The sequence below is a fragment of the Lacerta agilis genome, chromosome 15, assembly GCF_009819535.1.
Source record: "Lacerta agilis isolate rLacAgi1 chromosome 15, rLacAgi1.pri, whole genome shotgun sequence".
In the NCBI taxonomy this organism is placed as follows: Eukaryota; Metazoa; Chordata; class Lepidosauria; order Squamata; family Lacertidae; genus Lacerta; species Lacerta agilis.
This window is the reverse complement of record NC_046326.1, coordinates 18,792,688-18,815,514: the sequence shown is the minus strand read 5'-3', so window position 1 is coordinate 18,815,514 and position 22,827 is coordinate 18,792,688. Positions and strand designations below refer to the sequence as shown.

General features: G+C 43.2%; 2 protein-coding genes across 3 annotated transcripts in view; one reads left to right on the top strand and one right to left on the bottom strand.

The window, feature by feature from the left end:
• BCO2 (beta-carotene oxygenase 2) overlaps nucleotides 1-22,827 on the top strand; it is a 72,912-nt gene that overhangs the window by 3,208 nt on the left and 46,877 nt on the right. The window lies entirely within an intron of this gene.
• LOC117060283 (interleukin-18-like) lies at nucleotides 11,177-22,500 on the bottom strand. 2 transcript variants are annotated; one of them, XM_033172497.1, is made up of 6 exons: nucleotides 22,415-22,500; nucleotides 20,958-21,031; nucleotides 19,327-19,335; nucleotides 18,024-18,176; nucleotides 16,120-16,262; nucleotides 11,177-11,747 (listed from the first exon to the last, which is right to left on the bottom strand). In XM_033172497.1, the coding sequence occupies exons 2-6, from the start codon at nucleotides 21,022-21,024 to the stop codon at nucleotides 11,508-11,510; spliced, it is 612 nt and encodes a 203-aa protein (XP_033028388.1). In that variant the 5' UTR covers nucleotides 21,025-21,031; nucleotides 22,415-22,500; the 3' UTR covers nucleotides 11,177-11,507. The 2 variants fall into 2 exon arrangements, with proteins under 2 accessions (XP_033028388.1, XP_033028390.1); XM_033172499.1 differs by lacking the exon at nucleotides 22,415-22,500 and having other exon boundaries at nucleotides 20,958-21,107.

The following is a 22,827-nucleotide window of genomic DNA, read 5'->3' as shown; positions in this document are numbered from 1 at the left end:
TTACGGAGCTAAAACTTCTAGTTTTGATGGTTGCAGAGGAGTACCTGGGAGTGTGCTGGGAGTGTCTGAAAAGCCGGAAAGTTGGGAAGAGAGGGTCATTTGGGTGGAATTTCAGTTCTCAGCATTCCTCTGTCTCCTGCTTGAACCATGCTGGTTCCATCCTACACACTTCAAACATGCACCCCAGACAATGCCTGTTGTTTTCCTGTCTCCTGCTTTCCCAATTTATTTATTTTTTCTCAAATGTATATGTTGCAAAGCTGTGTGTTTACATCCCAGCACAAAAGATGTGCACTCATTTTATGCAGTTTGCTTTATTTGCATCCTTTTATTCTGAACTTGAATGATGTGGTGAACAATCTTGGGACATTGAATTGCATCCCTGAATGTAGTGGAGTCTCAGGCTGCTAATATAATGGACCGCCGTGATCATTGCAAAAGGGGAATCTGTTCTCTTGGGTTGTGAAAGAGACACTGTTTTGCTCTCCTGCTTGCCATGCAACCTCCTTCTGTTTCATAACAGTCCATAGACAATTATAGGTATGTACTTTGCTGCCTCTGGCCTGTTTTAAATAGGACAACTAATTGGATGTTTGGTTTCCAAGTGTGTTGGAATTCATGGGAACTACACAACAGCCTTGAAGTAGATGAGCCTACAATTAAGAATGCATTTGGGTGGAGTTTTTTTTAGAGGCTGGCTGAGGCTCCATGTGGTGTAGAGTGCATGGTAACTTGACCTAAGCTGTAAAGGTGTTCTCTTCTAGAGGTTTTTTTCTAGCACTGGTTAGTGCTCCTGTCCCAAACGCATTGCATGAAAGTAAGCCATGTTGTTGTGTAACTGCTTTCATGTAATATATCGTGAAATAGGTGCCTTAAAAGTAATCCAGCAAGGATGGATGAAAGCAGAACAGTTGTTCACTTACAGCTCTCCTTGCAAACTTGGCACCTTAGTGCAACCTGCAGGTGTTTGTTAATACTCTCGGAGTCAAAGCTTGTGCTTTAAAGATGTAGGTGGTGATGGAAAAATACACTTGTGCCATATCTTCGAGCATCTGCCTTTGTAATTAAACACTCCACATGCAGCTGCTGGGTGACCTTGGGCTAGTCACACTTCTCTGAAGTCTCTCAGCCCCACTCACCTCACAGAGTGTTTGTTGTGGGGGAGGAAGGGAAAGGAGAATGTTAGCCGCTTTGAGACTCCTTCGGGTAGTGAAAAGCAGGATATCAAATCCAAACTCTTCTTCTTCTTCTTCTTACGGTATGCTTTTGAGATGTGCCAATTCAACTTTTCACAGTGGATGATAATCTCCACAGCTAGTCTTGAATGAAGTTGGTGTTTTCCCTAGTGTGTAATAGTTCTTTTCTAGTCCATATATACTAGTTGTGGCACTAGTTGTGTTGTCTGTTGCATCTGCTAAGTTCCTGCAGTTTGTATGCAGAATTTTAAATAGAATCTGGTGTTCTTGCTCATAACTTGGATTTTTGGAAATTTCGTCTCGATGCTACACCATACCAGGTTTTTTAAAAGCAAGTTTCTAGTCCTCATGACTGTGGAGATATGCTTGGGTGCACCCAGGTTGTGTGTGCAAAAACTTCAATATTCAGGGGGTCAGGCTTATGTACTCCCCTCTCCCAAGGCTACCTGCCCCTCCTTTCTCGGCTCCAGTCATATTCTTCTTCCAAGACACACTCAACCATCCCTCTGTCACCTGTAGATTTACTTCTGCCACCAACTTGCTACATCTCCACAAAAAAGAAGGTATGCAAATATCCACTGTTCAGTTCAGAATAATGCATGCAAATGATTGATAAGCAAATCTGCATAAATTGTGTTTGGGCTCCTGATTTGGTTGTGGGAGGCTGGGAGAAGGGTTTTTTTGTGCCATCAAATTGTTGCTTATATCCTTCTACCTTGTGAGCCACTTTGGGCACAATTGTGTGTAAAAGTGGCATACAAATATTCAGATGAATATATTTAAATATACTATTTCTATGCATCTTGAAGGGCCAGAAGATGAGACAAAAAAGTCTTTACCCTTCCACCCAAATCAGTGTAACATTGGTAGCAAACTGCCTCCATGTGTGATTGATGCTGGGAATCAATGAAAGAATTTCATATTTTCTGTAAGACTCCTGCTGGAGGCAAGGTTTCTTTTGCTTTTTTTCTGGAGTTATGCTGCCTGGTTACCTCCTTTTCCTTGCCATCTGTTTGACCTCAGATCTGGGACAATTGTTCAGTTCTACCAACATTAATCAGTTACCATTTCCTCTTTGGAGGCTCAGCTGATATGATCGTTGGCATGAAGAAGCCAACTGTCGCCGAATTTCAGGAACCCTTTGGGGAGTGGGGGAGACCTATAAACCCAACTAGCTTGCATTGATTTGTTGACAAATGTTGAATCATCAAAGGTACCCTTTATTCATTCCCGGCTCTCGAGCAGCCGTTCCTGGAGATTAACAGTGCTTCTTCTTTCCCTATAGCTGGTTCCAAGGCTGCCTCTCTGCACTGGACAGGTGAGCGAGCAGTCAGTGTCCTCCTGCTTGGGCTCCTGCCTGCAGCTTACCTGTATCCTGGACCAGCCATGGACTACTCGCTGGCTGCCACTCTCACACTCCACGGTCACTGGTGAGTAAGGAGGGAAGCAACCCAACCGGGATTAATTCCTGCTGCCTCTCCTGCTCAGTTCAGAACCCTGGATTGCACTGGGGTCCAGAGGCTGGTTTCTCTGTGCTGTTTTGACTCGGTAGCCCTGGAACTTGCTTCATCCCATCATTCCTTCTGAGATCTGGACATCTTTCAAGCATGTTAGCAAGTTCATGAGAGGCTCAGGTGGCCTCATTGGCATGGAGTGCCACCTTCAATCAGCTCCAGCTGGTGGCCCAGCCGCACCCCTATCTGGTCAGGGATAACCTAATTTCTGTCGTTTATGTTCTAGGTTACCTCTAGGTTAGATTACTGCAAGAAGTCCTACACAGGGCTGCCTCTGAAGGCAGTTGAGAAACTCTGCTGGTGCAGAATTCAGCAACCAGGCAGCTCACTGGGCAAGATAACACCAAACCTGGCCTGACTGCACTGGCTGCCAGTTAGTTTCCCAGTCCAATTCACAGTTCTGGTTTTGACCTATAAAGCCTTAAACGGCTCAGGACTGCAATACCTCAAGGACTGGCTCTCCCCATGTGAACTGATCAGGACTCTGAGATTATCGTCTGAGGCTCTTCTTCATGTGCCTCCTTCATGAGAGGTTCTGAGGGTGGCAACATGAGAGTGGGCCTTTTCTGTAGTGACTCCCCATTTGTGGAATGCTCACACCTGGGAGCCTTCGTCACATCTCTTTTGACTCCAGGCAAAAATGTTTCTCAATAGACCTTTGGATGATAATATGTTTATAGGAGAGGGATTACAGTATTGCTTTGTTTTTCTTTTGCTGTGTATTTTGCATCCTCTTTTTGTATTTTTTTCTTGCGAACTGCCCTGTGATCTTCAGATGAAGGGTGGTATACAAATTTAATAAATAAACAATGAATAACTAGAGTGTGAAAGGGTTGGGGGAGATTCTTGGCTCGCCACAGTGCTCATTTTAAAGATGAGTCTGTAAACAACAGCAGGGGGTGCTGTAACCGAGGGAGTTGCCACTTCCATAGAGATGCACAGGGACCTCTGTGCTTTGTTTCTGGCATGGGGAGTCTGCCGCTCTGCAGATCTTGTTGGGCTCCCATCAGTCCCAGTCAGCATGGCCATTGGTCAGGGATAATGGGAGTTGTAGTCCCAAGAGCATCTGGTCCCCCAGCCTTGCAACATTTGAACCTACTTTTCAGTAAAATTGTTACAAATTTGTTGCATTGGGATTGGTCCTGCCTCTGAATGCCAGATGCTGGACAAGCAAACAAGAAGTGTTCAAGCCCCACGTTGGATGAAAGATTCCTGCATTTGCAGGGGGTTGGACTAGATGACCCTCATGGTCCCTTCCAGTTCTATGATCTTTCCCTATGCTCTGCTTGTAGGCTTCCCAGGAGCCACCTGGCTGACCACTGCTGCAGGCAGAAGCTTTTAGTGTGCCCCACAGTCAATTCTTACAGCTTCTCACTTTTGCTCTCTGCCTTTTCCAAATGCTCTCTTAGAAATTTACTCTCTCTTCCTGGGCTTTTACAAGCCTTTAGAAGCATTTTACAATTGCAGTTTACAAGCATTCCCAGGAATATGCCATATACTGTACAGTACTACAGAGGTTTATCCATGTCTGTTGTTTGACTTAACACTAGAGGGCAGTGTGGTACTTCAGAGATCCAGTTTGGTCCTGAAAATATGTAACTTGCCAGTGAAACATTGTAAGAATAACAGTTCGTAGAAATGGCTATCCCCAGCCAGCAGTACAGCAGAAGCAACTATTCTCTCCCACAGGTCCCCCCCCAACCCCAACCCCAACCCCCCAAATATTTGCCATCAGAGGGAGAGAAGAGCAGAGACTACACACACTTTCCTGGGGAGGGCATTTCACATGTGGGGAGCCAGCAGTGGAAAAGCCTTGCTTTAGTAGTAAACCTCCTTAATTTCAGAAGGCCAAAGAACCTGGAAGTGGTTCTTTGATTTCTGCATCCAGGCAGATTCCAATTGAGACAGGAGGTCCTTCAGGTACCATTTTATGTCTTTGTAGGTCAATACCAACATTTTGAACTGCACCCAGAAGCCAACTAGTTAATTGGCAAACTGACTGCGGTTTTTAAAAAAATGTTTATTAGAAATTTGCAACAACAGCAACAAAAGCTCTTAGGAGTTTACAAGATTACAAACATTGTAAATTGATTATAGAACTTTTATGTAATATAAAAAGGAGAAACAGGAAAGGGAGGGACCCATAAAAGACTAAACAAAAAGCCGTTCATACAGTAGCTCAACAAATTTAAGGTATGTTCATTACAGAGCAAAAATTTTACTCAGAGAAGAAAACATACCATAGACACTTGTTTTGGAAGTAGGATACATCAGAAGAAGACCTTGAGAGTGAGGGTGGCTGTTCCTCTCCTGCAAGATAAGGCACCTGAATTCCAGAACAGGTTGCTGGTAATGGAACCTGTTACTGTGGAGGAGGAGCTTTTCTTTGTTTTCTTGTTAAAAACTCTGTTGGTGTTTTTCTCAAGCTCAGCACTCTCTGCACTTTCACTGCACTCCCCTTTGTTTTCAGGTTGCACATGCGTAGATGAGTCGAAAAAGCCCAGTACACAATTTTTCATGGCTCTCTAGTGGCTGTGGTGGCTCATTTACCAGATGTAATGTATTTAGCATTAACTCTGGAAGTGTAAACTCTATTCTGACCAAACTAAGCCTCCCAGAGCAAAATATACATCAGGAGGCTTTGTTTTGTGTCCTAGGCTTTTTTTTAACTCGTCTATGCACGTGCAATCTGAAAACAAAGGGACGCGTTGGTTGCCAGATGTGAAATATATTGACATTATTTTCAGCTCTTCTACCCCACTACCTAGTCCAGCATTCTGTTTCCATAGCGGCTAACCAGATGCCGCTGAAAAGCCTATAAGCACAACAGCACACTCATAACCCCCAACAGCTGGCATTCATAGACATTTTTATTATACCGGAGGCAGTATTCTGCGTGGGTTTGTCTAATCCCCTTCTAAAGGCATCCAAGATCAGTGATACCAACCTTAACCTCCTGTTGAATTGGTAATTCCTGAAATAATAGTGCAATCTTTGAATGCCTGGCTTATGAATTCTTGGCAGCTGATTAAAGGTGCCAGGGCTGTGTTCTGCTGTGGTTTTCGCTGACAGTGCTGTTTGTTGTGCCCATAGGCAACATGTCTGCAAGAGCTGCTGTAATACTCCTTGGCACTCCTCAGTAGGCTTGTTGCATAATGATGGGTTGAATGCGATGTTCGTAAAATACCTTTCTGCTTCGGTAATATAATCAGTCATTCAGCACAACCTGTGCTCCTTCTGACTTGCTTAATAATGCTGTCTGGATAATTTGTGAAAGCAGTTGTGGTCCTCGGTTCCATCAAGGTTAGATTTTGAGCTTTTCTCTTTCCCACTGATACATCTCTCACCTGATCTCAGCAATGATAGCTGTCCAATTAAGAAGGCAAAGAATGTTGTTGTTGTTTTTGCGGAAATGGAAAGGGGTTGATAATAATAACCAATTCCTATGGAGAATACCCTAGAAAACGTTTGAAACTATGTTGGGTTGAATTGTCTTCATTTTTAGCTTTTTCTTCTTCTTCCTTGTAGGGGCCTTGGGCAAATAGTAACTGACTACGTCCATGGAGAGACATCTATTAAACTGGCCAACACTGGCCTCTACCTGCTCTCAGCGCTCACCTTTGCTGGCCTCTGCTACTTCAATTACCATGATGTGGGCATCTGTAGGGCCGTGGCCATGCTGTGGAGCCTCTGAGGCACAATACGTCACCTACCGGCAACATTCAACGATTGTTCACCGCTGCCTCTGCTTCATTGTATTATTGCCGAGTCATTGAATGAGGGAGAAATAGCAACAGGGGGTCCTACACTGCGTATAGCAGAATGACTTGGGGAAAGAGGCATCCAAATATGGGTCAGCAGCTATAGCCATTCATCAAAATGTGGGGATCTCTCGCTGAGAAAAGAGCTAGGCTTGAGACAAGCTAGAGAGCTCACCAAGTTTTGGTATTAATGTGGATGGCAAGCTAGTAGTGATAGCCTTTTTTGTATGGCTGACCCTTTCCCCTGTCAAATGGCAGCTTGGTTTCAACAGGTGCAGCAGAACTGGTCTTGAATTCCAGTCACTTGGGTTTTTTTGGTCCTGATATTGCAATTAGTGGATTGTGTACACGGCATCTTGCATGGTGCTCAGGCTGGGCCCTAAGCAGTTGCTGTGCAAAAGGGAATTTTTCTTTCTTTATTTGTTTAATTGATGTACAATAAAGAATTTACAGAAGCCTCAGCTGTTTGATTCTGAAGTGTTTCTTTGAAAATATTTTCAGTTGTCTCTGATGTTGCTTAGCTTTTTTTAAAAAAAAAAACCCACACACAATCCCTTTAAAAGATAACAGCACACTGTCCTCTCCTATTACTACCAAGGCAGTTAACACTTTAAATAAAACAGTTAAAACTTTATTTGGAAGATAAATCAACGAATGCTTATTTGATTGATTGGGGTTGTGTGCTAAGGACTCATTTTGGTTTTTTGTTCTTCTGAGTTGATAGAATGAGAATTTAAAAAGAAGATACCAAAGGTGGTTGCTTATGTTATAAATTGCCTCTCACTCCCTTTTATCCCCAAAATCCACCTATATTGAACAGTTAAGATTAAAACAGTAATAAAAATATAGTAGAATTTCAGATAACTTGTTCTCAAACTGTTAAGGTCAAAAGCAACACTTTTTATTGAGCACAACAATGAATAGGGATCCAGTCCAATGGGCACAGTGCTGTTTTCAGTGATATATTAAGAAACATGTTTTAAACTGTCATATACGAGTCAGACAACTGCGCCACCAAGCACAGTATTGGCTGCTTTTTACAGGCTGCGACTTCTGTGGCTCTGAAGCAGAGAGGGGTGTCTTTCTCCCCCTCGTTGCCTAAGAAATGCTAAGGAGAGAGCCCTGTAACTTTTGCTGAGCATGTGCTGCAGCACTGAGCTATGGCCTTTCACTTGGGAAAATTGCCCAAATAAAGGTAAAGTACCCCTGGACAGTTAAGTCCAGTCAAAGGTGACGGGTTGCAGCGCTCATCTCACTTTCAGGCCGAGGGAGCTGGCTTTTGTCCACAGGCAGCTTTCCAGGTCGTGGCCAGCGTGACTAAACCGCTTCTGACACAATGGGACACTGTGACAAGTGCCAGAGCGCACGGAAACGCCGCCGCAGTGGTACCTGCAGTATTTATCTACTTGCAATTGTGTGCTTTCAAACTGCTAGGCTGGGAGGAGCTGGGACAGAGCAACGGGAGCTCACCCCGTCACGGGGATTCGAACCGCCGACCTTTCGATTGGCAAGCCCAAGAGGCTCAGTGGTTTTGACCACAGCGCCACCCATATCCCTAATTGCCCAAATATTCCTTAATTAGCTGAGGAATCCCTCCTTTAGCAACATTTGAAGTATATGGAAAACAAGACCTTGGCTCAAGTTCCCTGCTTGCTTCATGTTTTCAAGCACCTTCAAATGTTACAGAAAAGGCACCGTCAACACTGGAGACTGGGAGATGAGATCCCATCATTTGCTGCGTCACTTGTTGCAGTCTTTAGTTTACACCTAATTATTCAGTTCTTGGAGAAGCATGGCATTTTTGTCTCAAGACCAATGGCGAGTGCAAAAGGCCTTGGTGGGAGGACAACTCACAGAACTGCCTTCACTTGAGTCCCAACAGCTCTGATGCTCATAGCTGAGGGCTGTCTGAAGGAGGGATTTCCCCAGAACAGTGAACGACCTTAAACTCCATGTGTGAACCAAGGAGTTTGAGACTGAGGCTCCTGCTTGTTCCTACCTTCCCTGGTTCCGCCCCCACAATGCATCTCCATGGTCACAAGGTCTAGAAACTTGCTTCAAAAACAAACCTCAGATTTACAGGTGTCTGCACCAGAAAACACTACAAAGCTACAAAACCAACAACTCTTTATCTATGTGTATTTCTTTTGACTTTATTTCTTTTGCTTAATTGATTTCCTCACTGGCAGTGGTTTGACTTAAGTCTTTGTAGCTGAAATAGACTCATTCCTCATTGCAAATCTCTCTTTTGTATTAGGGCTTGTCGAAGTTGGCTGTATTGTTTCCACTTTGATTTAAGGCCCTATTGATGGGCTGTATGGCAGAATGTCAGTGACCATGTGGTTCTGAGGAGATGGAAATTCTCTTTCACATATTTTTTCATGCAAATTCTGCAGTGGCTTACGTGAAGCACTTATTTGTCCATTGCTTATACAGTGGTGCCTCGCTAGACGAAAATAATTCGTTCTGCGAGTATCTTTGTCTAGCGATTTTTTCGTCTAGCGAAGCACCAATACAAGTAGCGGTTTCCGTGTGACGAATTTTTTTTTCCGTCTTGCGAGGCAGCCCCATAGACAAATTCGTCTTGCGGGGCAGCCTTCCGCTAGCGAATGCCTTTCGTCTAGCGAGGCATCCGTCTAGCGGGGCACCACTGTATTAATTTTATATTGTTGTTTTTGTTCACCTGCCCTTCACTCTAAGGTCCCGGGGGGGGGGAGGGGTAGCAACATTAAAACACAATATAAAAAACTGTTTAAAACAACCTACAGCCACAGAACTATTAGCAGATACTACGCCTTAGGTGACAGAAGGCAGCTAAATATTTGGCTACCACTCTTAATGCGTATAACAAACTGAGAGCAAATTATCTGCATGTTACAATACTTAAATTGTTACAATACTTAACTTTGTAGTCTTCATGCAATTTGTCTGTACAAACACACACACTAAAAGTGAAATGGGTTGATAATAAGTTCCTGTGTTGCCTTTGGAGAAAGGCTGTGTCACCATTAATCTAATTTTGGCTCTTTCCTTGAGTGGTGTTGCTTCTAGCCTCTTCATCTGGTGCATTAAATGGATTTTTTAGAGCCGCCTTCACCAAGCTGGTGGTTATGCACCAGATGTTTTGGACTACCACACCCATCAGCCACAGCCAGCTAGCTGTGGCTGATGGGTGTTGTAGTCAAAACATCTGGAGGGCACCAGCTTGGTAAGGGCTGCTTTGGAATCTTTGCAGTACTTCCATAGTGTGGTGTGGACTAGAAGATGTGCAGGAGTTTGGATGAGTTTTTAAATGTGTTGATTTATAAAAGCAGGTTAGAAAAACACACTTTAAAAATAATAATAAACTAGCTATTAGTAAACAAGGTGACATTCAAACAAACTGGTTTAAATAAAATTGCTGTGTTTTTAATAGGGTAACATCTAAATTGATCCACCATGTTTATCAAGGACTTCACAGCATGTGTTGATTTTGTGGGATGTAAACACAGAGCAGCCAAACACAACATTGCTAGAGTGGACATGAAGGTAACTCAGTCCTGGACTGAGTTACAGGAACCAGAAGTAGGTGTGGTCTTACCTGGGAACAAGAGTCCAAAGATCACTCTCCATTTTGCCTCGTCTTTTGAACAAGCAGGATGCTCTCTCTCAGCTTGCAGCTGAGAGGAGCAGAGGTGAAGCCTGTTCCCCTATGGAATCAGCTTCACCACATGTAAATATATTTGTCTAAGCTTATCTGCCTCTTTGAGCCTGTACTGTAACTCATGGATGACTGTAAGTAGACTCTTTTATATCTTATAATCAGTACTATGTTGTGTCTTTACTTTTAAGAGGGAAGAAGGGGAATATACCAGGAATATATATTTCTTATAGAGGCTTTAGCAAGCCTATGCAACCGTTTTCTGCTGTGTTTTAAAAGGGAATGTGACTGTGCTAAGTTTGGAGCTTGCTCACACAAGCTGGGATGATATATATAAAATAATATATACTCACCCACACTCCTAAACATTCCCACAGATTTGCAGTTGCAAGAGATTTCCCCAGTCTGTCACCTTCACACGGTCAATTTTTCTCAGGAAGAAAATCTATTGTTCATGGTTGCTTTTGCTGAAGTGGTAGATTTTGTTGCATAAATGTATTTCTTTGGTGACAAATGTTGAAACTTGTAGTTCGTGTATTGTAGCGGGGAGGTCAGCCTGCTGTTTTTAAACTGATTGGAATGGTTCTTAATAATAAGATGGACCCTTTTAAAAATGGGTACATTTTGTTACAGAGCTGTTTTAATTGTCTCTGTGTGAAATTGTGACTTGACGCTTACTCACATTTTTCAAGGATGAGGCAACAGAGATGGTCATAAATGAGTCATTGTGAGTGTATCTGATGATTACAATGAGGAAGCACTTTCTCACACGTAAAGTTCTATGTGTGAATGACAATTATTTCAGCATTTGTAGAGCACACTGAGGAAGTTCTGGGGTCAATCTCCAGTAAAAGGATTTTGGGTTTCTAGCTTGGAAAGGCCCATATTTGATACCTCAGTTGGTTCTGGACTAGGTGAATCTCATCTGCTAAAAGATGGCTTATTGTACATCTATATTGCTTAATCATAGGCAGGAACCAAAATGCATGAGAAAAAGGCAAGACTCAAAATGGTATGAAGATGCAGGAAACTTTACTAAGAGTTATAAAATGCCCAATGTAGTCCAAAATACTCTGTACAAAAATATTCATCAACTCAAATTACATATAGCATTCACAGTCATGAAACAGCCACTTAGAAAAGTGACACAGATTGTTATTTAAAAGAGAGCTTTATAACAAAATACTTCTTTATACTGCAAATCCTGCCATCCTACAAACCTTGTTTGTTTTTCCTTCGGGGCTCTGCAGTGTGTTATATAGATATTCCAAGATTCATTTATTAGGGGTGTGATGTTTTTCATTACAGTATTCTATATTATTTGTTTTACTTGTTTGTATTGTTTGTTTGTATTCCATTTCTAGTATTTTTTTTGCTTATGTTTTTCTTGCGATGGTTATATTTTTTTCCTGGGAAGTGGGGAAGTATGTAGCTTTGTAGTCTCATCTATTCCATCCATTCTCTTTATCACCAGTTGTGTGACTCTGTTCCTCTCATTTCTCTCAAAGGCAAGGAAGTAGCCTTGCTCCAGTGAGGACTCAAATCTATAGAATTGTCTGTCACCTTTGGAAAATGGGGTTTTGAAGAATAGCATATCACTTTTTTCTCCTGGAATGAATTCTGGGACATCTCTTGGCTGGAAAGAAGAAAGATTAGAAATGTATTATCTTAAAGAAAGTTCGAATCTTGCAAACAGTGTCTGAAGCAAGGCCTTGATCAAACCACCAAACACAGGGGCCAAAGCAGCCCAATAGAGATCCCATGCTAAACAGCCAGTTTAGGAAGGCTTCTCAGTGTTTGAATTCAGGGGCGGAGGAAGCTGCTTGGCCGCCGGGGGGGAGCTTTGCTCCACAGCGTGCATGCGTCCTGATGCGTGCTTCATGATGAATGCGCCGTGGAGGTGAGGGACGGGCCAGCAAGGCGGCATCACGCTTGTGGCTGGCGTGACACACCTTGCTGGCCCGCCCCTCCCCTCCGCAGTTCTGCCCAGGGCCCAGCAGCAGGAAGGGAGAGCATGCACTGGCTTGCTCGAGCCCTGTTTGCCGGGCGGCAGGACTTGAGCAAGCTGGCGCGCGCTCTCCCTTCCTGCTGCTGGGCCCTGGGAGGAGCCACGGAGGGGAGGGGCAGACCAGCGAAGGGCATCACGCCAGCCACAAGCGTGGCGCCGCCTTGCTGGCCCACCCCTCCCCTCCACGCGCGGCTCCGCCCAGGGCCCACCCCTGCACCGAAAAAAGGAAAACGTGAGCCAGCAGAGCGAGAGAGCCGATTCCCAAAACCTTGCTTGGCGCGTGGCAGCGGCTGGCTTGTGCTTGCTTGCTCTCTCGCTCTGCTGGCTCGTGCTTTCCTTTTTTTCTGGCGCTGGGATGGGCCCTGGGTGGAGCCGCGCATGGAGGCGTCACACTTGTGGCTGGCGTGATGCCCCTCCTCGCTGGCCTGCTCCTTGCCCGGCTTCGCGCAGGGCCCACTCTTGTGCCGAAAGAAACAACAAAAAAATAAAGGAAAGTGCGAGCCGGTAGAGCGAGAGAGTGAGCAAGCAAGCACAAGCCAGCCGCATGCCGAGTGAGGTTTTGGGATCGGCTTGGGAGTCGCCGATCGTGGGGGAGGGTGCCCAGAGCGTCACCCTCTCCATGGCGGTACCCAGGGCGCCCCGCCCCATCACCCCGCCCTCACTACGCCACTGTTTGAATTAAATATGCCTCGCTGTAATTTAAGACCCTTGTTGGAGAGTAGACTCAAGCGATAGGATCCTGACACTGCAAGTAGTTCTGGCAACTGGTTAATACTTTGATATGTAACTCACATGGAAAATGCAACACTATAGATGCTCATCAGACACTTTCACATGACCATGACTTGGCCCTGATTGCTCCATGCTCCAGCTGTGATTGTGCACAGTGAGATGTAATGCAACAAACCATGGTTTGTTGTGATACCTGAATTTGTGAATGTCCATGAAACCAGAATCTGAAACCTGGATTTGAGAAGCTGGTATGCATACAACTGTTGGGAAAAACTGGTTTGGTGTTACATGTGAACCTGCTTTTTCTATGTTACTTGAGCATATGCGCAGAGACAAATGGGACTACTTGATATTATTTAATCTACTTAAAATGTTTTACTAGACTTTTCCAAAGTTAGTCCCATTTCACTTACACTGGTGCTCAATCATTTTGTACTTCTTATTATTTAAAGTAGTAACTAATTTTGAACCTTAAAAAAAACTTTGTTGATAAAATCATGGCTAATACGGGGGGGGGGGGAACAGCCACCTCCAGGCCCAACTACAACACCACGTCAAAGAAAAGGTTCAATTACAAAATCTGATTTAACGACAATTTTATTAGAAATGAGGAAAGAGGTGAAAGAAGGAATACAGAGACTGGAACAGAAAACACAGTAACAACTCAGCAGTCGCAAATTTGACAACAGGAATTAAAGAACTGTCACATAAAACATTAGAATTGGGGGAGGAAACAGGGCAAAAATTAAAGCTTAAAACCTCCAGTTTGGAGGAATCTTCCAAGAAAGTAGAAGTGGAAGTAAGAGAGACAAAAAGGGAGCAGGAGAGGATGAAAGTAGATACTGAAGCAGTGAAATTATGAAGAGGATCTGGGTGAGATGATGGTTTTGGAATTAAATCAAAAAGACAATTATTTGACTGAGAGGCGTTTGTGTCGGTGGAATTAAGTGAAAAAATAATAAAAGAACTTGCTAACCTGATTGAATTGGAGGAAGAAACTATTAGCGTGGCCATGGATAAATTTTTCCACGTAAAACCTAGACATGCTAAAGGGAGAAAAAAAAAACCCAAAAAACTGCTGGGCGACTGTTTGGTGTTTTTCAATTCAAGGAGAATTAAGGGTAGAATAATACAGGTGCACTACCAGAAAAATCTCCAGATCTCGCCTTGGATCTACGGAAGCTGTCCAGTCAAAGTTGTTAAGGCAAATTTTCTCTGCACCACCCTGTGTTCCAAATGCATCATTGCACCTAGAGGCTAATCTTCCCTCGGTAGAATTATGGATCTGGTGTAGGACACGTAACTATTGGTTTTGCCTAAACTCAAATCCACCCCCCCCCAGTCTAATATTCCTAGTGCTGCAAGATGGTCACAAGAGCACCTGGACTAAAATTGTCCATCAAAAACTTCACTCTTGTGGTTTATCACCACAACAGCTACTCACTTTGGGTTTTAGTAAAGCAAACAGTTTAATTTGCCAGCGCTTAAATGATATCGAGCGTCAGAACAACTTGGCAAACAATAAGGAAATTTTGCCCATGGTATGACTATTTTCCACCTTCCCATTTCGACTCTCTGGCACCCTATCTGCATAACCTAGCAATTCTAAAATATAGATGCGCTTTTACTCTCGCAAGATTGAATGTATTGCCCTCGGCTGTACTTGAGGGGCAATTCCATAAGATTCCACACGAAAAACGCTTATGTCCCTGTGGAGATGGTAGTACCAAATCGGTGGCGCATGCCCTTCTGGCTTGCACTCTTTATAAAGACTTGAGGAATGAGGTTATCACCCCTCTTTTATTGTCCATTCCGGGTCGCCCAACCACTGCCACACTGTCCTTTCTCTTGGCAGATCAAGATGAGCAGGTGACAGCAAAAGTTGCAAGGTTTTTAGCTGGGGCAATCAGAATAAGATCCACTATTTGACTGTTGATTCAAAACCCTAAAATGTATTTTATATAATTGACTTTTATTTCTATTCTTTGTATGTTGTATTGCTGTTTTATTGCTATGACCGATGGCTGACGCAAATAAAGATTCATTCATTCAAATTTCCAGATCGATGAGCAGAAAATAATAATTTTGAAAGAAATCCCAATGAGGTTGTTAAAGAAAAGAGTAAATTATAAATACTTGACAGATGCACTGAGATACAACAAAATCCCTTATCGTTGGGAATACCCTGAAGGAGTATCTTTTACATATAAAGGGAGAAAACAAAGGTTTCGGGATCCCAATGAAGCAGACAAATTCTGGAGAAAATATGGAAAAGAATTAGCAGGAAGAAGAATCAACAGAGGTAGAGATAAAAGACAAATAAATAAAGAACAAGATGGCATTAAAAATCTTAATTTTGAATGTAAATGGACTTAATAATAATTTAAAAAGTTAAATTTGGACATGATTTGCCTCCAGGAAACATACATTGCGAAGAAACGCAGAAGGATTTTGATTAATAAAAGACTGAGAAAGGATTTTGTAGCGCATACCAAAAAAAGAAGATAAAGTTGAAAAAGCAAGAAATCTTAGAAGAAATAAAAAGAAAAGAAAATAATAATAAATTCCCCTTGAAAAGAGATTGTGAAACAGGATATTAAGATATTGCAAACACAGTTCTCAAGGATAATAAATCAAGAAACAGAGTGGGAAATTAAATATTTAAAACAGAAACCATTCAAACAGGCTAACAAACCAGGGCAACTATTAGCATGGCAAATAAAGACAAGAAAAATCTTGTATATATAAAATTAATACAGGAGGCAGAGCTGTGGAAAAACCCTAAAGAAATAAGAAATCAAGTTGTGATTTTTTTATACAGAACTATATCGAGCTAATAAATTTAAGGAACCGCAGAAAGAAGAGGAAGGAAGTTGAGTTTTGACATGTTAAAATGATTGTAAAACTATTGAAATGTATATAACTGAAAATCACAAATTAAATAATAATAATAAATTACACACATTATTGTATGTGTTTTGCCAAAATACATAAATTTCAATGCTTTTCATGCACTTTCCTGTGAAATATACATCTTATACACATTTTAATCATAGCATACATATTTTTTGGAACATATGTGCTCCAATGCACAAGGAAGTTTTGGACTGTCAAATTGGGTCAGTCTGCTGCAAAAGGATGACTCAGCCAATTCCTCATCCATCCCTTCTTGACCCATGCAAGTCCCTCCTAGAGAGTCAACAAGGCTGCAACATCAAAGGTACAGAACTTTAAAAAAGAGTCGTTATGGCAATTGGCAGTGGCTTACCCTAAATGCCACCCTCATGTTGCTACCGTCTTTCACGATTTGCATGATGTAAGTTTCACCGTTCCACTTTGTGCTGAAGGCCACTGGAAGTCCTCTCAGGTTAGTGTCTTGGTAAATGTGAATATTCAACGAGATTCCAGGTTCTGCGCACAAAGGACAATCGTGTACCTTTTGAAAAAGTCTCTAGCAGTGGCTAACAAAGCTCAGAGCTGAGCGCCTACAATTGCACCACTTTCCTTGAGGCTAATCGCCTACTGTCAACATCATTCATCATCCCTTCCCTTTGATTAAGTGGGCAGAACTTCAGTAAGATGCGATGTATTCAGCATGCTGGATTTCTGCACCAAGAAACCTCAAAAGTGTGTAGCCATGCATTGGCGACTCAAAAGCATTTGTCCAGCAGTAGAGCATGTGGCCTTTGTGTGATTAACTGACGGTCTCTGCCTTGTTTGTAGTGAAGGCTGGAGCATATATACAGCACTTATTCAAAAACAATCAGCAGTCGCTTGCTTAAGACAAGCTGAATCAGGTGGCAATGTTGGCTGACCAGATATCTTCATAAAACTGATGGCCTTTTAAGAACATGATATATGATACCCCTCCCCCCACAATTTGAACTTAAGCGTACAGTGGTGCCCCGCTAGACGAATGCCTCGCTAGACGAAAAACTCGCTAGACGAAGGCATTCGTCTAGCGGAAGGCAGCCCCGCAAGACGAAAAAGTCTATGGGGCTGCCTCGCAAGATGAAAAGTTTTCGTCTTTTTTTTTCGTCTAGCGAAAGCGCGGCTTGCATTGCCACTTCGCTAGACGAAAAACCCTCTAGACGAAAATTTTCGCAGGACGAATTATTTTCGTCTAGCAGGGCACCATTGTACTGCTGGGTCAGACTCTATCTACTCCAGCATGTTGTTCTCATGTTGGCTAACCAGATGTTCTAATGGGAAGCTCAGAAGCAGTTCATGAGCACAATACAGTGGTACCTTGGTTCTCAAACTTAATCTGTTCTGGAAGTCTGTTCCAAAACCAAAGTATTCCAAAACCAAGGCACGCTTTCCCATGGAAAGTAATGCAAAATGGATTAATTTTAAAAACAACCCCTAAAACAGCGATATAACATGAATTTTACTATCTAACGAGACCACTGATCCATAAAATGAAAGCAATAAACAATGTACTGCAGTCACACAATCAATCAATCAATCAATCAATCAGTAGCTGAACTGGGGTTCCACACAGACACAAAAACAAAACAAAAAAGAGCAGCAAAAACAAAAATGCAAAATAAGTAGCAAAAACAGACAGACCTCCGCGTAACACTCAAAACAGAAGTGTGGCACTCAAATCGTCAGTGTAACACCCAAAGCAGAAGCGTAACACTCAAACCGGAGCATGTTTGGCTTCCGAAAAAGTTTCACAAACCGGAGCACTTCCAGGTTTGCAGTGTTTGGGTTCAAAGTTGTTTGAGTACCAAGGTGTTTGAGAACCAAGGTATCACTGTAGTACCCTTTTGTCATTCCCCCCAAAAGTTGTTTTTCTGTATTTCATCAAAGAGGGATGTGGTGGCAGAGCTATGAACATTTACAGGTATAGCTCGGTGCACCTTGTAAGACAACTAGTGGTTTTTAACTATCAGGGTGCTCCAGATGCATTTCCTGTTTAATATAGGTTGTCTTTAAAATCTGCAATGGATTCACAACTCCCCTTGCACAACTTGTTCCATTATTAAACTTCTCTTATACTTACAAAGCTATTTCCTAATGAGCAATCTAACTGTACACACCTGCAGTAGTTGTTGTTTTTAAATGTTTTATTTTGTTCCTGAATACATGAAGCAAGAGAAAAAATAAAGTGGGATAGGTGAAACCAGTTCAGGCTTCAAGGAAGGGTTGGAAATACTACTGTACCGTTTTGCATTTCTTCGTCTGTCATAGGCTCAAATGCTGCCATGGCATCGGCATTGTCCTCTGGTCTCACGATGAGCACGTGATTTTCTTGGTTTCGGAAGATCTGTGCTGCCTTGCCTTTTTCGGATTTTTTAAAGCTGTCTGCTTCTAAACCTTTCAAGAGACATGTTAAATGTGGATTCAGAAGGAGGGCTGTAGATTTGTCTCTTCCAGAAAGTAATTGTTTGGGAAAGTTTTTAATGTTTTATTGTGTTTTTAATATTCTATTGGGAGCCTCCCAGAGTGGCTGGGGTATGTATAAACAAACAAACAAACAAACAAACAAATTATTATTATTATTATTATTATTATTATTATTATTATTATTATTATTATTATTTATTGCATCACACATGAGTGCTTTGAAGTGGGGCCATTTTCTAACCCTTGAATGTTGAATTAACTTTTCTTCAGGCAGGTTCTCCCTTGAATCAGTATTTTCAGCAGGCCTAGATCTCGTCCCCTCTCCTCCCCAACCATATTTTGTTACACCATGTATAAGCACTGTTCTTCCTCTCTTCTCTTTTGAGATCATTTCTGAGTATTAAGCCACGGTTCCCCATTACACCTGAACTGGGAAACTCGGAGCACTGCTCGTAGCCAGAAAGGATATGAAACCACCCACTAACCCTGGTTTCATATCCTGGTTTATAAATGGAAATTAAACCACAGTTTCCCTATTCGGAAGTAAGGGGAAACACTGGCAATAAGACTTGATTAATGTGCTAAAGCTGAGTGAGGAGTGACAATGAAAAATGTGGTCACAACACTTGTTCTTGGTTTAATAAACCATAATTCTGGACTAGGATTATAATCTTGGAACTACAGGTACATCGGTTCCACCTCTTGGTATTTTTATTTATTTTTTGTTCTTTTTCGTTTGTCTTGGGTAACAGCTATAATTGCTGTTATATTGGTGCATAAATCTGATTGGCTGTGCTTTTATATGTGATTTAATTTACTGAAAGTTTGGTGGCCTTGCATCATGTATTGCACGAAACCACGGCCATTCTTGCTATGTGATGTTCACCTTGGCACGTGGAACCACTTGATCTTATTAATTCATTGCTGAAGTTAGAGAGCAAAGTGGACAGTGGGGAAATGGCCCAATACTGATTTTCCACAGCATTTGATTAAATTGGGGGGGGGGAGGAGAACCACCTATCCCATAAAGCCACAATTCTCCATACAAAAATGTAACACCACAAAACATTGGCACAACTCTTGTTTGTTGAGTAATTTATAACAGAGAATTTACAACTACCTTGATCTTCTGTTCCAGCCAAACCACGAACAGAGTAGGGAAAGAATGGGAAAACGTTAGAGTGCATCCAGACAATTGATTGTTTGCTAGCTGGGTGTATTCTATACCCCCTCCCACTGAATACAAATGAATTAATATCCCCCCCCCCCAAAAAAAAAATCCTGCCTATTACCAATTGGATTAGAACAGGGGTTGCCAACCCTTTGGGGCCTATAGTCAGGGCTGGCCTAGGACATTTTGAGTCCTGAGGTAAACCACTAAATGACCCTCCCCCCACCCCCAGCCAACAAGGAGTAAATGGAGATCTACATCAGGAACGGGGGTGGGGGTGGGGAATAAAGATCTACATTGTGGCACCAAAAGTGCCTTCTGTTTGCTAAGAGGTCACTGTGCAGGAGCTGCCAAGAAGGCAACGGATCCGGCCTCCAAGGAGCATGCCACAGCTGTTGCTGCTACCGTGGCAGGGGCAGCAGGCGATGCATTTCTTGGACGCCAGATCTGCTGCCCCAAGGATCCTGCCGTCTGAGGCGGGCGCCTCACCTTGCCTCATGAGTGGGCTGCCCCTGCCTGTAGGCATATTTGCAAATTGGAGAAACAGCAGGCAATGCACTCAACATCCAAACGCATACCACAGCTTGTAGCATTGGCTATAACAGAACACTTCTTTCAAGCCCAATTTCAACAGAGGGAGGGGGAGCTTGGAAACAAGGAAACATAATTTCCTAATCCCATAGCAGAAGGTTTCTCTCCACCCTCTCTTTGCTGCATCAAACTACTTGGTCCATCTAGCCCACGGATGTATAGGTTTGACAGGCAGTTTGATCTCCTAGTGTGCAGCCAGCCTACAAGGAATCTTTTAATTCGAGGTGCTGAGTGTTGAATTTAGGACTTAACCATGGCAAAGGGGAGCTCTGCCACTGAACCACAGATTGTTTCCTAAGTGCTGACAAGTGTTGCTACCAACAGAAATATATTGAGTACCCACAGGCAGTGGAGAACAGCCCCTGAATCGCTCACCTACAAGGGCAGCCAATAGTCTATTATGCCCTCTGCTTATATTATGTAAACGTTGCCCTGTTTTTTTTAAAGAGTCACAACCCACATCATACATTTTCCTTCAGATATTACCTTATTGCCTTACATGCTTTCTCTGGAGATACTGGGCCTGATCCAAATCAGAATTAATCATGTTTAGTCCTAGCGGTGCAATTTCCATCGGAAACCCTGGAAAACTGCTACCAGTCAAAGTTGAAAATAAAATTGGGTTTGCTGCCCTGATGCTAAACACAGTTAAGCACAATTTTGTTGTAGAAAATGATATTTTTTTAAATAAAATGAGCATTGAAATCATGTACATGCTCAGTCACACTAACTATGAAGTGTGTGTGTGTGTGTGTGTGTGTGAGAGAGAGAGAGAGAGAGAGAGAGAGAGAGAGAGAGAGAGAGAGAGAGAGAGAGAGAGATCTCCTGTGGTGACCAGCATACCATGCTGACCCTGGAGCTGACACCAGGTCTCTTTGCCACTGCCTCCATCTGCTGCTCTGGATAGTCATTTGGGGTTAGAACCCTGATTATGGCCATAGCAACACCTCTGCAGAAAATCAAACCAAAATAATCCAGGCGAGAGTTACCTTCAAAAAAGAGGGTCCCATCATCTTCAAAATGCAGTGGACACATCTGAATTATATCCTCAGCCATCTTTGCTCTTTAGGAGTGTGGTAGGAGGAAGAAAAGGGTTAATAATATGTATCAGTTCTCTATAGGGTGTTCCAAGGTACACGATGCCTTTCTGCTCCCATGCTCATGTGCTTCACAATGTAGTGTTGGCAGAACTGTTAAGAAGACACACACAGAATTCAGGCAGCTGGAATTAGTACCATGGCTGCTGACCAATGAAATGGTTTTTGGGAGTTGTAGTCCATAAGAAATGGAGAGCACAGAGTTGGTGAAGACCTGCACAAAGGGAGTTGTGAGGGATGTAGTGGCTGCATATTTCTTGTGAAAACTATGAATGAAGATTTCCTCCCACTCTGCCACAGAACACTGACCTTTTTTGTTTGCAATGACATCACTAGATTATTAATAATAATTTACATAGTCCAGAAATGTAATGCATACACAAATAATGTAAAAAAAGGTAAAGGTAAAGGACCCCTGGACGGTTAAGTCCAGTCAAAGGCGACTATGAGGCTGCATCTCACTTTCAGACTGAGGGAGCCGGCGTTTGTCCACAGACAGCTTTCCGGGCCATGTGGCCAGCATGACTAAACCGCTGCGGTACCTATTTATCTACTTGCAATTGTGTGCTTTCAAACTGCTAAGTTGGCAGGAGCTGGGATAGAACAACGAAAGCTCACCCCGTCACAGGGATTCAAACCGCTGACCTTCCTATCAGCAAGCCCAAGAGGCACAGTGGTTTAGAGCACAGTGCCGCCCGCGTCCCTACAAATAATTTATCTAGATGCCGTAGGAGTCCTCTTTTGTATTCTATTGAAGCTGAATTGTTGTCTGATGTTGAACAGATATGGTAAACTTTCCCCATCCCTTTATCTGCTTGCAAGGAAAAGCTTCCCAAAGGAAGCTAGTGCATAAGTTTACTCTATGGTTCCTTGTGGCAATACTCCAGTTGTTACCCCATCCTCAATACTTGACAACTGCACCCACTACAGCTGCAAGGCTGGGTTACTTCAGGTAGGGATATCTTTAGGGATGTCAAGGAAACAGATCCTGATCCAAGAGGCTGTGTCTTAACAGCATCCTCTGTGAGGGATTCTGGGGTGTCCCTCTTGTGTTTGGGGGAGACAGAGGTTGGTGGCCCCGCCTAGCTGCGCCCAGCTCCGCACCCACTTCTAGGAGAGTAGATGGGTTGACTATGCAGTCCCAGGTCCCCCGTTCTTAGCAGCTCTTGACAGATTTCCAAGCTGCAGCCTCTGGGCTGGCTTCCTTTGCAACAGCAGGCCTTCATTGGCCCTAAAGTACCAGCCCCAGGCAGGAGGCCAAGCTAGGAAGGGTGCCCTGTTGTCCCTCTTGCATGCAGCCAGGCAGCCACCCGCATCATCGCAGTGCCAGGCTGCCCATCCTCGCCTACCTGCTTCCTGTGCAGCCCAAGATCCGACGGCAACCGAGTCAGCTGAACCTTCACAAGCGACTGGGGAAGTAGTGGGTGAGGTCTGAGCATATGTGGATGAAGCAGGGGAACAGGGGTGGAGCGGAGAGGAAGGGAGGAACAGACAGGAAAGCAGTGCACCAGACCAGGCGGTTTTACCACCAACCATATGACGTTTTTATTGGTTTGTACAGTGCTGTAATTGGGGAAGGGCTACTGTGGCTCAGTAGCTGCAGTGCACGTAAGAAGGTCCCAGGTTCTTGGCATTTCCAGGCAGGGCTGGGAAAGCAAAATTAACAGCAAGATTGCATCCATGGAAGGACTGCCAAGTCAGTTCATCTGCGCTACCCTCAAACCACATTCCTGGCCTCGATTAAGAATTATTTGATTCAAAG